This window comes from Muscardinus avellanarius (assembly GCF_963383645.1).
Source record: "Muscardinus avellanarius genome assembly, chromosome: X".
NCBI lineage: Eukaryota > Metazoa > Chordata > Mammalia > Rodentia > Gliridae > Muscardinus > Muscardinus avellanarius.
Genome location: NC_137792.1, coordinates 49,221,004 through 49,236,783, shown reverse-complemented (window position 1 = coordinate 49,236,783; position 15,780 = coordinate 49,221,004). Strand labels below are relative to the sequence as shown.

The 15,780-nt window shown below is 37.0% G+C and overlaps 1 protein-coding gene across 1 annotated transcript in view; it reads left to right on the top strand.

The window, feature by feature from the left end:
• Positions 1–12,183, top strand: part of LOC308278889 (vascular endothelial growth factor receptor kdr-like) — a gene marked incomplete at both ends in the record, with an annotated part of 257,546 nt that extends 245,363 nt beyond the window's left edge. The window contains 2 exons of the mRNA XM_080718883.1: positions 3,741–3,841; positions 11,982–12,183. Coding sequence (XP_080575009.1) covers positions 3,741–3,841; positions 11,982–12,183 — 303 coding nt within the window. The remainder of the gene's footprint in view (positions 1–3,740; positions 3,842–11,981) is intronic.
• Between the last annotated feature and the right edge of the window lie 3,597 nt (positions 12,184–15,780).

Genomic DNA, 15,780 nt, shown 5'->3' with positions numbered 1-15,780 from the left:
ATATTGGCTTGTTATTGCTGTTTCTATATCTTTGCTTACTATTGGTTGTTTTAGGCTTGCTATATCCTCTTGGTTCAGTTTAGGTAGGTTATATGTGGTTAGAAATCTATTGATTTATTCCATGTTTTCCAGTCTATTGGAGTATAAATTTTCATAATACTTTCTGATAATCCTTTGAATTTCCCCACTGTCTGTGGTGATTCTCCTTTTTCATTTCTAATTTTAATAATTTGAGTTAATTCTCTCTTTCTTTTGTTTAAGTTGGTCAAGGGTTTGTCAATCTTATTAATCTTTTCAAAGAACCAGCTTTTGTTTTGTTGATTCTCTGAATTTTTTTGTTTTCTATTTCATTTATTTCTATGATATGCAAACATGCAGACCTGCAGCTGTGCCTCCTGTGGCCAATCAGAATTTCTCATAAGTCCTTGTCACAGTCTCACTCCTGATCCAAGATTGACTTGCAGCATGGGTACCAATTGAACCATTGGGAAGCATAAGGTGTCCATTGTGTCTTGGAAACACACATGCACACATACTCACATATATGCACACACACCCACACACACACACATAAGCAAAGCAACAAAAAAAGGAAAACTGTTGATTTCATTTGTGAGACAAAAAGCTTAAAGCAATGAAATACTTTTTTAAACTGGCTCCTCTCCTCCACTTTTACAAAATCCTCTGGGTAGTGCTGAGAACCTCTCCTCTGATGTTCACTTGTTATGCAGTATCTGAGTCTCTTTTGTGCTTATTTTGTGTTTTTGCCTGATAGTAAAGCCAGCATTGCAGAATATACTCAAAGAAATCCTATACACAGAAGAAGATAAAGCTAAGCATAAAGCAAGGGGGAAATATCATTGGTAGAGTTAGATAAGCAAATGAGAATTAAGAACAAATTAGACATATAAAAATAACAGAAACACACACCTCTCTACAAAGATCCAGATATAAATTGTCTTAATCCTACAATGAAAAGGCATACACTGGCAAGTTGGGTGAAAAGCAAGACACAATACTATATTGGGTCTTGAAATTCACCTCATTGGTATCCCCCAATTGAAAGTAAGAGCACTGTTTTGGAATTTTTTTTTTGTAAGACTTTGAGATGAAATGTCAATTTTTTTTTTTTAAGGGGAGTAAAAGGTTTATTGGAAGCAGCAGGGAATGGGGCAAGGGTGGCTGAACACCCCCAAAGGGTCTGGAACTCTGGGTCCAGCAGCTGCCTTCAGGACAATACTTGAGAGTAGCCCAAGCCGAATTGCCTTCAGGTGCAGGCCGCTTTTTTCCAGAGTCCACGGGATCTGCCAGAAGGGAATAGAGAAAAGTGGCCGAACACCCCATAGGGGCGGTCGGAACTCCGGGGTCCAGTAGCTGCCTTCAGGGTCACTACCCGAGTGTCGCCCGAGCCAAGTGCCCATCAGTTGCAAACTACTTTCTCCCAGAGTCCACGCGATCTGCCAGAAAAGAGGTACAGGTCACCCCTAGGGGCCTGGTCAGCCATGATGTCCAGCAGAGGCCTTCAGGTCACTACTCGAGAGTTTCCCGAGCCACGTGCCCTCAGATGCACTCTGCCTTCTCTCAGGGCCAACACGACCTGCGAGAGAGAGAACAGCTCCCCAAAAGGGGAGGGGGTCCCGAGTGGGAAAGTGACCCCCTTTTGCCATCTGACTGGCCAATGCCTGACCGCTTGCAAGTCCGTTTGTGGTTAGGGTGACTCCAAGGAGAATTTGCATAGGACATTTGCAAGTCCTTTGAAGGGTCTCCTTTCAGGAATGCCAGACTTGCTGGGTGGGTTTGTTGATTAGGAAACTCAGGATGGCTTTGTGAAGCTCTGGCCTTCTTATCTCCTGAGCCTTTGGAGTTTCAGGCATTTGTTGCCCCTCAGGGAACTCAGGAACTTAGCTTTTTTCTACCAAGGCCTTTTCCCTATCTGCCTATTTCCTTTCTATCTCCTCAATCCCCCCTTCCGAATAGGAAACCCTAACTGCCGTTAGGGAAACGGGGCGATGACCGCTCTTAGCGACTTCCTGCTGTAAAGGGGCGTCGTGGGGCAGCGGCAGGAAATGTCAATTTAAATATTTGAGAATTTTTCTGACTTTTACAAAGGTACTTATAGCTCTTAAACTTCCCTCTTTGAACTGCCTTTACTATATCACATAGATTCTTGTATGTTGTATTAATTTTAATATTATTCCCTGGTTTCTTCAGTGATACACTCATCATTCAGTACTATCTCATTAAATCATCATTTGTATAGTTTCTGTAATTTTGCTTTCTAATTTTCTAATGTTGTTTTCTAATTTTCTTCCATTACAATATAAGATGCAAGAATATAAAGTAAGATGCAAGAATTATTTCACTTGTTTTGTATTTTCTAAGACTTGTTTTGTAACCTAATATATGATCTATTATTGTAGGAATTTCAATGAGCTGCTGTAAAGAAAGTATATTCAGCTTTTGTTGTATGAAATATTCTACAGATGTATATTAATTTCATTTGATGTAAAGAATAATTCAACTTTAATATTTTTGCTGACTTTCTGTCTGGATGACCTATTAGTGAGAGTGGCACCTGCTATTATATATTGTGACTTATCTGTCCCTTTATGTAGAGTAACTGTTTTATGAAATTTGGTATGCCAGCATTAAGGACATAAATATTTATAATCTTTATATACTTTGTGACTTTTTTCTAAGTCTGTGTTTAGTGGCAGCATATAAGAAGCTTGACATTGTTTATAGTTGGAATATTTATATTCACAAAAATTGGGAAATAGTACACATTAAGTCATTTATTTGTTTTAGGAAACTGGTTGTTAAATATTTACCAGTATAACATTGACTCCAATTATACTGTAGTGCTTCTAATAAATATTTATCAGAATGGATTTATAGATTTTAGGTCAATAGTTTTAATCTTTATTAAATGGATCATTTAACTCTGATCTGGGCAGATAAGTTTGGTGTGATGAGAATATTTATATCACACATGAAATTTTTTTCATTTATATTTAATAATCTAATGATAAAGTCAAAACAAGTAGCCCCTGAGGCCCAAATAAGTTCATAGTCTTTCTTGAAGTCACTTATCAATGTGACAAACCCTGAAATAGAATCACAGTCTCTCCTTGAGACTCCGTATTGAGTTTTCACTCATAGAGGAGCCCAATTAGAATACTGGCTAAGCTACTCTAATGAAAAAGTCCTCTAAAATAAAGAGGCTCAAAAAAGATAGATGTTTCTTTATCACACAATATTCTAAAGGAATAGGGCTACTCCATACTGGAAAATGATTCATTTCTTGGAGGTTATTCAGGAACTCTATTTTATTTTGCACTGTTACTCCACCATGCCTTAGGGCCAAGGAATTCGTTCTTATCAGCATGGTTGATATTGACTCACTAGTATATTTGCATATAATCCTAAAAAAAGAAGGATTGTAGTAAAGGGCCACTATTTTCTTTATAGGAAGTAATAGTGAAATTATACACATCACTTACTCCCATATTCTGGTCTGCAGAATATGATCACAAAGTCAAATATAGGTTCAAGGAAAGCTAGGAAATAGTTCCTAACTGGATGATTATATTTAGAGATAACCCTTTAGAATAGGGGTGACCCTACATTACCAAATGTAAGAAGAGTAAACTGAATCCATACAGCCTTCAACAACATCTCAGATGTCTGATTCTGTGGGTCAGACAGGATACTAATACATATATCCTTATCCTGTCCAGGACAATGAAGGAGACTATGCAACTGTTCTAAACTTGGATGAGATCAAAAGCCAGAAGTGCCTGGAAACCCACTCCTGGCCACATGGGATCACAGCCTTAAGGTGAGTATAATATTTGGGAATATTGAGTCAGAGAGAGAGAGATGCACAACCCACAATATGAATAAAGATACATTGACTAGGATGTGATTTTCCACAGGCAGTCAAGAAGTGACATATAAATGGTGATAAAAGCATCTTTACAGATAGTCTCCAGAAGCTGCAGACTTTCTGACCATTATATATAACATATTTATATTTTTAAAATAATTCAATTCCATTTGATACTCCTCAGAAAATAGATCAACCAGATAGGGGTTTAAGATTAAGGATATTGATAAGAAGAGGCATCTGCTTATCACAAACATTTGTTTATATATTTATCTTTTTAATTCTTCATTCCCTAGGTGTATTTCATATGTGCCAGATACTGGGGGGTGTAAAAATAAGACACAGTGTCCTTAAGAAACCTAAAGTCTAGGTCACTTTTGGTAGGATGGCCATTTTAATTATATTTATTCTGCCTATCCAAGAACAAGGTCTTTCCATATTCTAGGATCTTCTTTATTTCTTTAATGTTTTACCATTTTTATTGTAGAAGTCTTTTACCTCATTGTTTAAATTTATTCTTAAATATTTTATTCTTTTTGAGGTTATGGTTAATGGAATTGTTTTCTGGATTTCTTTTTCAGTGGATTTATGACTCATGTATAGGAATTCTAGTGATTTTTATAATTTGATTTTGTATCTGGCTACTCTGCTGAAGCTGCTTATCAGATCTAGAAGTCTTCTGATTGAAGTGTTTTTTGTTTGTTTGTTTTTGTATTTCTGTAAGTAAAGGATCATATCATCATGCAACAAAAAATTTTAATTCTTCATTCCCTATGTGTATTCTTTTGATTCCATTCTCCTGTCTTATTGCTGAGGCTAGCATTTCAAATACTATATTGAACAGGAGTGGTAACTATCAGAATCCTTGTGTTCTTCCTGATGTATGTACATATGTATGTATGTATTATTTTAATGCTGGGGATTGAATCCAGGTGCATTCTACCTCTGAGCCACAACCCAGCCCTATTTAATTTTTCTTATTCTGAAAGAGGGATTCACTACATTGTAAAGGGCCTTACCAAGTTGTCGAGGCTGTCCTTGAACCTGAAATCCTCCTGTCTCAGCCTCCCAACTTCTGGGATTACAAGTATGTGCTACCATGCCCGACTTGTTCCTGATCTTATGAGAAATGCTCTCAGTTTTTCCCCATTCATAATGTTGATGGATTTGGGTGTATCATATATAACCTTTATGATATAGAAATAGATTCCTTCTATCCCTAATTTCTTCAGCATTTCTTATCATGAAAGGGTATTTGTTGGATTCTGTCAATTTTTTGTAACTATTGAGATTATCATGTGATTTTGTCCTTAGTTCTATTAATGTGTTGGTTTACATTTATTGTTTTGTGGATACTGAACCAGCCTTGCATCCCTGGAATGAAGCCTACTTGGTCATGAAGCCTACAGTATTCTTGATGTGGTTTTGAATATGAATCGCTAGTATTTAATTATGAAATTTGCATGTATGTTCATTAATGATATTAGTCTGTAATTTCATATTTTCATATTTTTACTGATTTGGGATTAAGGTGATGTTGGCTCCATAGAATTAGTTTGGTAGTATTCCTTTTTTCTATTTAATTGAATAGATTGAAAAACACTGAACTTAGTTTTTTATACAGGCCTTTTAGAATTAAGCTGGAAATACATCTGGACCTGGATTTTTCTTTGATTCCTACTGGTCTGTTTAGGTTTTCTCTGTCATTTTGGTTCAATTTAGGTAGGTTGCAGGTGTGTAGGAATTTGTACGATTTCTTCTAGATTTTCTAGCTTATTGGAGGATAAATTTTCAAAAGAGCTTCTAATAATTTTCTAGATTGCCACATCATCTGTGGCAAAATCTCCTTTTCATCTCTAATTCTAGAAATTTTGGTCTGTTCTCTCTTTCTTACAGATAGGTTACTAAGGATTTTTCAATCTACTAAAATTTTGTGTCTGGCTTATTTTAACATGATGTCCTCCAAATTAATCTATTTTCTTGCAATTTACAAGATTTCATTTTTATTTATGGTACAATAACACACACACACACACACACACACACACACACACACACATATATATATATATATATACTATATTTCTTTATCTGTTCATCTATTGATGGGCATCAGGCTGATTATATATCTTAGTTATGATGAATAGTACCATAGTTAATATGAACATATGGGTATCTCTTTTGTATGCTGATTTAATTTCAATATATTCCCAGGAGTGGGATAGCTGGATAACATGGATCACTTTATTTATTCCTTTAAGAACATCCATACTGTTCTTGTGGTGGATATATAATTTGTATTCTACCAAATTTTTATTTGGAAACAGGGTCTCTTAAGCCAGCGACACTGGCTTCGCACCTCCACGATCCTCCTGTCTCCACCTCCCAAGCATGGGAATTACAAGTGTGCGCCACCATGCCTGGCCTGAGTTTTTCTTTTTAACATAATTTTATTTGTGCATTGGAATTATAAATCATAGTAGGGATCAAAGTGATACACACATGCACATAGATATTGCTGTGTTTCCCTTCGCATTCCTCTGATTTCCCTCCTCTCCCCATACATGTTAGTGAGATCAGACAGCATTCATATATGGACACAGCAGTATTTGAACTGGTTTTCCTTTTCAGCATTCTGAATAGTTACCAAAAATCAGAAGAAAAGCTGGCAAATAATTCCTCCCATTTTGTAAATTGTCTCTTTTCATTGTTTCCTTTACTGTGTAGAAGTTTGTTATTTTGTTTTTTGTTTGTTTCTTTTTTTTTTTTTTTTTTTTTTTTTGCAGGTCTGGGGATGGAAGCCAGGGGCATTTGACCTCGGAGCTACGCCCCCTGCCCAATTTTTTATTCTTTATTTTGAAACGGGGTCTCACTGAGTTGCAAAGGGCCTCACTAAGTAGCTGAGGCTGACTGTGAACCACAATCCTCGGGTCTCAGCCTCCCAAATGCTGGGATTACAAGCGTGCGCCACCACACACTGGCAGAAGTTTGTTATTTTGATGTTAATTCCACTTTTCTATTTTTGCTTTTTTTCTGTTTTTTTCTTGTGTCCTACCCAGAAAAAACATTGCCTTACCAGTATCTTAAAACATACCCAAAGTTTTCTTCTAATATTTAGATATTAAAGTCTTGGATCTATTTTGAGTGTACTTTTATACAGGGTGTGAGACAGGGGTCAATATGCCTGTAAATATGCATTTTTCCCAGAACCATTTTTAAAGAAGCTCTCTGTAGTCTTGGTGGAGTCTTTAGGTTTGTCTATATAGAAAATTATATTATCTGTAAACAGGGATAATTGTCTTGATTCTTTCTTATCTGTATGCCTTTTCTTTCTTTTTCCTATTTAATTGCTCTGGCTAAAATTTCTAACATTCTATTGACCAACAATTTTGAGGGTGGACACATTTGTCTTTTTCCTGTTCTTAGAGGAAATGCTTTCTCCTTTCCCAGTTCAGTATGAAAATGGCTGTGGGTTTTTTATGGTGAGGTATGATCCTGTGAAGCTGGGTTTATCCAAGGGTTTTGTGAAGGGGTATTTAATTTTAATTATTTTTCTAAATAAATTAAGATGCTCATATGATTTTCATCATTCATCCTGTTTTTGTGATGTATTTCATTTGTTGATTTGCATATATTGAACCATTCTTGAATCCCTGTAATGAAACAAAGTTGATCATGCTCTATAATATTTTTCATGTCATGTTGACTTCAAATTTTTAGTATTTTGCTGAGAATTTTTGCATCTGTGTTTAGGGAAGAAGCTGGCAATGCTGTTTATCTAGGAATTCCAGCTATATCCCTGAGAAAATTTAGAGCAAAATTTGCCATTATTTATATTTGGAATATATGTCTGGGGAATAGATTTCCATTGGAATCTGCAAGAGTCAGGCTGAATAATTTATATCTTCTCAAGGGAAGTCTTTTGTGATATATAACATACTCAGTAACTGGCCCTTGCTCTTTGTTATACTCATCACATTTATCTGGTAGTAGCTGTTCAAAGAGTCACTGGATTCAGAATGGAATACATGTATACCTATGTTACCCTTGGTTTCCCCCCAGTTATTCAATCAAGTCTAGGCCTGAGTAGGATTTTTTTCCTGAATTCTTATAACTCGAATTATGACTTCAACTATGTTAACCTTTTTAGCCCACCTCTCAATTAAGAGAGGCTCAGCATCATACACAATCTTATTGTCAGTTCTAGCAAATCAGTTTCACTTCAATGGGCCTAGGTAGCCATATATGGTTATATGGGTTCTAGCCTTAGCAAGAACATGCAGGCTGTCTGTTCTGGTAAGATGCTTTGTCTGTTTTTGTAAAAGAAAATAGTTACTTTCTGTAATCCACACAACACAAAGTTGTCATATAATAAAGTGGCAGTCCTGTAAGTACTGTACCCTCTACAATACACTGATGATACCTCATGAAACTTATGACTTCCACATGTATGTGTTGCTTAGAACATTACTTTGGCAATCACACAAGAATGAGTTAATTACCACTATGAATCTCAGTTTCCTCTTTAGGTGATGGGGCACTAGTGATTATCAGGCCTAGGAATTTAAATGAAATTAAATAAGATTACACACATAAAAGTATTTTTGTTTGTTTTGTGGTATTGGAATTGAATCCAGAAAAATTCTACCTCTGAAATACATCCCGAATTTTTTTATTTTTTTTTTAATTTTGAAATAGGGTCTCACTAAGTTACAGAGGGTCTCACTATAAATTGATGAGGCTGAGCCAGGTAGGTGGCACATGCTTGTAATCCTAGCATTTGGGAGGCTGAGACAGGAGAATCATGGTTTGTGGCCAGCCTCAGCTACTTAGTGAGGCCCTTCACAATTCAGTGAGACCCTGTTTCAAAGTAAAGAATAAAAAAATAGGGCTGGGGGTGTGGCTCGGAAATAGAATGCCCCTGGGTTCCATCTCCAGTATCACAAAAAAATGATGAGGCTGATCACAAACTTGCAATTCTCCTTTCTCATCTTCACAAGTATTAGTATTAGAGGTGTGCATCGCCACACCTGGCTACAAGTGGTTTTAAATTATGAGGTTGTATTTGTTTGCTTGGTACTTTTCTACAGTCAAGATGGGGAAATATGAAAAATATGAAATACTACAAAAAAACAAGGTAGGGCAAGCAAAATGGCAGAATGGATAGTATTCAGGGACTGCAGTAACAGTTTTTAAACACTTACAGTGTACCAGGCCATTCCAACCACTGACTGTAAACATTTATTTTATGATCACAATCATATGTCTTAGGTGTGTGTTCCACTGATGGAGAAATTGTGGCACTGAGGGATTAAGTAACTTGCCCACTGACAGAGCTTGGATTGAACCTAAGTAGTTTGGACTCCTCCCCTCTATAATCCTTAAGAGCTCAGAGTAGAGGACCTGCCTACTGGGATAGTAGAATGTGGCTTTATGGCAAAGGTGATATCTTAATATTATCTAGGTGGATGATTAGAATTTAGATGCATGTATAGAAGAAAGAAGGTATTCTGGTTAGAAAAAATATATAGATAAGGGCATAGAAATTAGGTCAAGGAATATTGGATGTAAAAGGGAATAGACAGGCTTTGCCAGAGTGGGGAAAGGAAGAAGAAGTGGCTGTAGGTCACTTTAATCATGGTCTTTGATGATACCATCAGGAAAAGGCTTGAAATATTGAAATCTATTTTGTACTTGGAGAGAAAATGACACTTGCTATATATAGTCCTGTCAAAGTCACCTGCTTTAGCAAGGAGATTAAAGACTTAAACCACAAATGTTTTTGTGCTTATAAGTGGTAATAGTGGAATGTAAGACATCTTATACCTGTCAGATGAAGGGTACATTTTTTTTGGTGGTACTGGGGTTCCTGGAAGCCCTTCTACCTCTGGGCTACACTTCCAGACCTATTTTATATTTTTTTTATTTGGAAACAGGGTCTCTTAAGCCAGTGCGGCTGGCTTCGAACCTGCGCGATCCTCCTGTCTCCGCCTCCCAAGCACGGGGATTACAAGCGTGCACCACCACACCCGGTGAAGGGTACATTTTAAAATTACACTATGTCAATTATCTATCTTGGTACAGAATACTATGCCCCTCAGAGTTTCATGAAACCCCTTTACTGCCATTTTTAAACCTATTCTAGCTTACTCAATGAGAATGCAGGGTTGTTGAAGCATATTTGTAACTAGAAAAATTCCAGGAGATAGCACTGAATGAGATTCAAGGAAGGATGAAAACAACTTGTAGAATAAAACACATGGTGTATAAAAAACTGAGATCTGAATCAAAGTTGCTGTGTAAAAGTGTCTTATTAAATTAGAGTTAGTCTGCTTGGCTTCAAATCCCATGTGGCTTGTTATTCACTTTTTAAAGTTAGGCAGATCACTTAGCCTCATTTCCCTCATATAAGCAATGGAGATCCTACCTTGGGAGATTGTAAGGGTTCATTGAGGCGATATGTGTAAGTCATAGCCTTGACATGTAGCATCTATTCTGCATGTGTTGGCTACCATGGATATTACTTATTTAAGAGAGAAAAAAGGGAAATGTTTATAAAATTTTGTGTTTAGAAATAGTGATTCAAATCCCATTCTTGGTTCCCAGCACCAAGAACCTTTTAAAGATTGGGTGGGGGCAAAGTTGGTTCAACAGGGTGAGGTTTGCTTAAGAAAAGGCAAATAGGAAAGAAGATAACTTCATTTTTCCTGAGACCCTGTCTAAATTCAACTTCTAAAACATGCTGGAAGTCAAAAGATCCTTCATCAGCATTGATCACATTTTGCTTCAAACCTTGTGATTGTGAGGGGTGAAAAGTCAAAATCAATTTCATTGTAATCTTCCATAGTTATTTAGTCATAGTCTCTCACATTGAAAGTAGCTCATTTCCTTAATTCTGAGCAATAGTAAATGTCACAAGGAAAATGGAAAATGATCGGTAAAAACCTGGGCAATTTTGCATAGGAACATTGTAGCTCCAAGATTGGTGATAGCTTAATCAACCCTGCTGGGTCCTTTGAACAGTCGGAACCCAAGTTATGTTTCCATGAAGATCCTTCTTGGCACTCCCTGTCATTGGTGAGAACTTTTGTGTCTATAAAACAAAGTAGCAGAGTTATGTTTCATTTACTCTTCATGGAGACAGGCATATCTCAGTTTGAATTTTTGGTTCTGGGATTTGGTTTCCTAGTGTGTTAAATGAGGATAGTAGTTGCACTTGCCTTGTCTGAGAATTAAATGAGAGAAAGTAGAGAGAGTACTTAGTATATGTACATAGTAAATAGTAAATGGTCAATATATTTTGGCTATCAATAGGACAACCATCATTATCAAGTGGAAATGGTAAACCCATTGAATAAGACATCTATAGAATTTCATTCCTCATGAAGGAAAATCTGGGCACATAGTTTCTTGAATTTTCAGAGCCAAATGAATTTTTCAAAACTATTCAGTACATCATATCATTGTATAGACAAAGTGTGGACCAGATTGGTAAAGGGAATTCTCTAAAGTCAAACAGCCAAATAAAACCAAGTTTGAACCAGTATATAGGCACCTGACTCTCAGCCATAGAATATTAAGGCCAGAAAGAGTTCTAAGACCATCTATTCCAACTCTCTTCCTGTGTACTCATCCAACATATGAGGAAACTAAGGTACACTAAGGTGGCATGGCACTTTCAATCTTGCACAGCTCTCTAAAATTTTCTGGAGCTTGGAGCAGTATTAGAAGGGATATATATGCTTCATTATAAATATTTGTAGTGACTTTCCCCTATAATATTATAAACTGCCTGTGTAGCAAGGACTTTACTTCTTCCTTCTTTCTTTCTTTCCTTCCTTCCTTTCTTCATCCCTTCACCACAGTTTCTATTTCTTGTTTCATGATATTAGTACTACATGGCCACAGAACTGCTTGCAGACCTGCACTAAACTGTGAGTTTCAAGGAAGAAACTTGATCTTTTCAAAAGAAGGTCTGGGTTTGCTTCAAATTTGCTAATCTCTAGCACCCCTCTAACTAAAAGATACAGTCATATCCCCCAAACCATGAGTTCTGGGTTAAGCATGTTTCTCTTTCTTTCTTTTCGACCAGCCTGAGAGCTGTCAGCAAGAGCAAGGAGTCCCTTCTGATGGAGACTGAGCTGGATCTTGTGAAATACCATTTGGCACCTGAGCTTGAAGAGGAAGACCAAATGGAAGAATCATCCCTCCTGATGCTGGATCCCACTCTTGAGTGCCACAGCCCACCTCCAGACTATAATGTTGTGGTCCACTATAGCGCTCTACCCATGTAACCAACAAACAATTCCCTTCATTTATCACCCTTTCACATTACTTTCTTTCCTTGAAAAATTAATAGTTCTTTTCATATCCATGTCATGGTAGCACAATTACTAAATTGGCAAAGAAGGATAGATGAAAGGAAGGAGGAAGGAAGGAAAGAAGAAAGGAAGGAAGGAAGGAAGGAAATTTCAGAAAAGAATTCCCATTCCTCATGCCTTGTGGGCCACAGTTACCCCAACACAGGCTCCCAGACCTGATAGAGTAACAAAAGGATGTTAAGTTCTATTTTTATTGCTATTAAATATCTATCAACTTACTAAGGTGTGTTCAGCCCCAGAGAATTAGCCTCAGTAACTTTATATGTACCCTTCATTAACTTAATACATTATTATTTCATAAGGGCTACTAGAAGGACCAATCTCTGGTCCCTCCTCAAAGACCTTTATGTTCCCCAATTAGAATATGGGATCCCATTATATTCAGATCTCTGTAATCAATATCTGATCTGGGATTGCTAAACTTTTATATGGGTATATTTTCTTAAAAATATTGGTCCTATGGTTCATATCCAAAAATCCACTAAAGTTTGCCAGTGTATAGAGGATACAGATGGGTTCCTTATAATATTTCATACAAGGTATCTATACAACATGATACAGCCATCATAGAGGTTGGGCATATCCAATACATTTAGGATATACTCCAAAAAGTAAAAAATAGTTTTATTGCCTTTGTGCTGTTGATAGGCCAGAAAACAGATCTCATAACTCTTACCCAATACTCATTTGGATGTTAAGAATACCATTAACTTGGCATAATCCCAGCCAACATGTCAAGTACACAACAATAAAGTGTATCTATGTAAGTTCAGAAGAAAGCAATAGGGGAAGGTCTGTTTCTGTTTTCCCCTCAAAATTAGCTTATACTTTTCTAATCCTAGAATACTATTGTACCTACCTCTCTGTCAAAGGAGAAACCTTTAGTCTCATTTCTGGAGCTCAGGTATGGTTGACCCTTTATCTTCCCTCTTGTAAAGCCATGTGCCGTCACTTCACAGAGGATGAGGCAGTGTCTCTCACCTTTACTCTAAGCTTAGGGTCATGTATCCACATCAGATTAGACAAGGTATTAATCCCTGAGTTGAATGGGGAAATATCCAGTGACTTTAAGGGTAGTTACCCTCTTGTGATCAACCCTTATGTCATTAAGGGAAGAAGATGGATAAGTATTATTTCACATTAATGAGAACCTGAGAGAATTTGTTTTTTTCATACTCTTCATTTTATAAATGGGAAAACTGAGATAAAGAGAAGAGAAGGGGGTTGTGTGCGTGTCTCCTGGTTATGAACCCAATGCTGTTTCCAATGTTTAGATGATCTAACCATGCACATATGTATACACATACACACTTACATGAATGATGATGATGATGATGGCAAAAGGCCAAAAGTTTAGCTTTGTTCGCCATTTGGGTTAGCATGCACCTAGAAGATGTGATTTTCTCATGGAAATGGAGGCCAGGGCTTCTACTAGAACTGTCCAATCTCTTCTGTGATGGACTTAAAACACCAGAACTACTGAAACTCAATTTTAACCTGTGACTCAAGAGCATTAGTACCATGAAGGCATTGAGAGGCACAGTAGGTTCAGGTCCTGTAATGTTATGTGCATATATGAATGTATCACTTTGAATTTCACTATTATATAAAATTGTAATGCACCAATAAAAGTTTTTAATGAGAACCATAACCAGAGAATCTAGAAAACTTTTATTTTTATGACTTTTATAATGCAAAGTCCTTTCACCTCTCCATTATTAGCCTTATTAACAGTGTTAGAAACATCTGCTAGAGCCGGGCGTGGTGGCTCATGCTTGTAATCCCAGAGTTTGGGAGGCTGAGACAGGAGGATCACACAGGTTCAAAGCCAGACTCGGCTACTTAGTGAGGCTCTCAGCAACATAGTGAGACCCTGTTTCCAAATAAAGTATATAAAAAATAGGTCTTGGAGTATAGCCCGGAGATAGACAAGCCCCTGGGTTCCACCCCCAGTACTACACACATAAAAAAAGAAATATCTGCTAGTTGGGTCAGAACAAGTATGGTGAAACACGTGATAGAAGAAAGGCTGGGGGAATCACCAGTCTCCAAATAATGCCCCTTCATTTCAATTTCTCCAGGAAGTGTTTCCTGGGGATGGCCTGAACCAAATTTGCCACTGACTTAGGAAGATTTTATGGGTTAAATGGAGCAGGCTACCACTAGGAAGTGGTGATGAAGAGCCAAGCCTGGTTTCTTCCTCTTTGCTACCACTGCTGAAAACTGATGGATATAGAGATAGTAAGAAATTTATCCTTAGTTGGCTACCTACCCAGTAGGCCTTCCAAGGTTCCTCTGATGCTCAGCAACTTCCAGAGCTAGGTTTGGCTAACACAAAATGTATGTAGTGGAATGCCCAGGAATGGTACCTAATGTAGTTTCATCATCTATTCTGATTTACCCTAATTGGGAGAAAGATTATCTACATTCAAAAAAGCCCTTCAGTAATAGGTTCATACTAGGTTCTTGGTGAAAAAAAAGTTTATTCCATAATTCATTCAGCAAGTGGATTCATCTTTTGCATGATATGATTGTATTGCATCTGTTTCATAATTTTCTCTCAGAACAGACAGTAATCAGAACCTACAACAGGATTTCATGTAGCTCTAAAGACAACATAGACCTCTTCAGATAGTTTCAAGCCCCCCACAAGAGATCTCAAGAACCATTTCATGAAAAAATATCAAATATTCATTCAATAATATTTAATAATATAATTTTTAGGACCTTAAACAATAGCAATGGTTCAAAAAGTTAATTTTAATTTCAAGATTTTGAATTTATGTACTTTATATGTTACTTTGTTATTTCAATAATGTGCCACTCTGGCTGTCTTTGAGTGAAGACTTGCATCAGAGTGGTCTGCCTTGGACCAATTACTTGAGATAACTGTTTCCTCTTCTTCAGGAATCTTTCATTGCCATCCCTCATTCTCCATTTGGATTTTCTGTTGAAACGAGAAAAAAGAAGCAGGAAGGGAAGTATATCATCTAACAAGAGAGAACCCTCTATCTAGACTATTTCTTTACACCAAAAGGGTGGGCAGATAATGAGCCAACCAACATTCCATCATCTTGCTCAAATATCTTTGTCGTAACCCGCAGTGGATACATTATTCAAGCATTAATGTCTTTTGCCAGAATTTTAGAAATACTTTGTGTTAAACTTATTATACTTTCAATTTGGGGTAGTATAGCTTTAGTCATATATATTCTCATATATATGCAAAATTGTTGTTTCTAACTTAATAATCCATACCAATAGTAACATTTGATACCAACAGTCCTTTTTTGTGGTACTAAGGATGGAACCCACCAGCATTATACCTCCAAGATACATCCCCAGCCCTATTTTTAATTTTTTATTTTGAAACAAGGTCGAACTAAGTTGCAGAGGGACTCACTAAATAGCTGAGGGTGGCTGTGAACCCATGATCCTCCTGTCTCAGCCTCCCAGGTACAGGGATTACAAAGCATGCACCACCATACCCAGCTACTGGCAGTCCTTCTA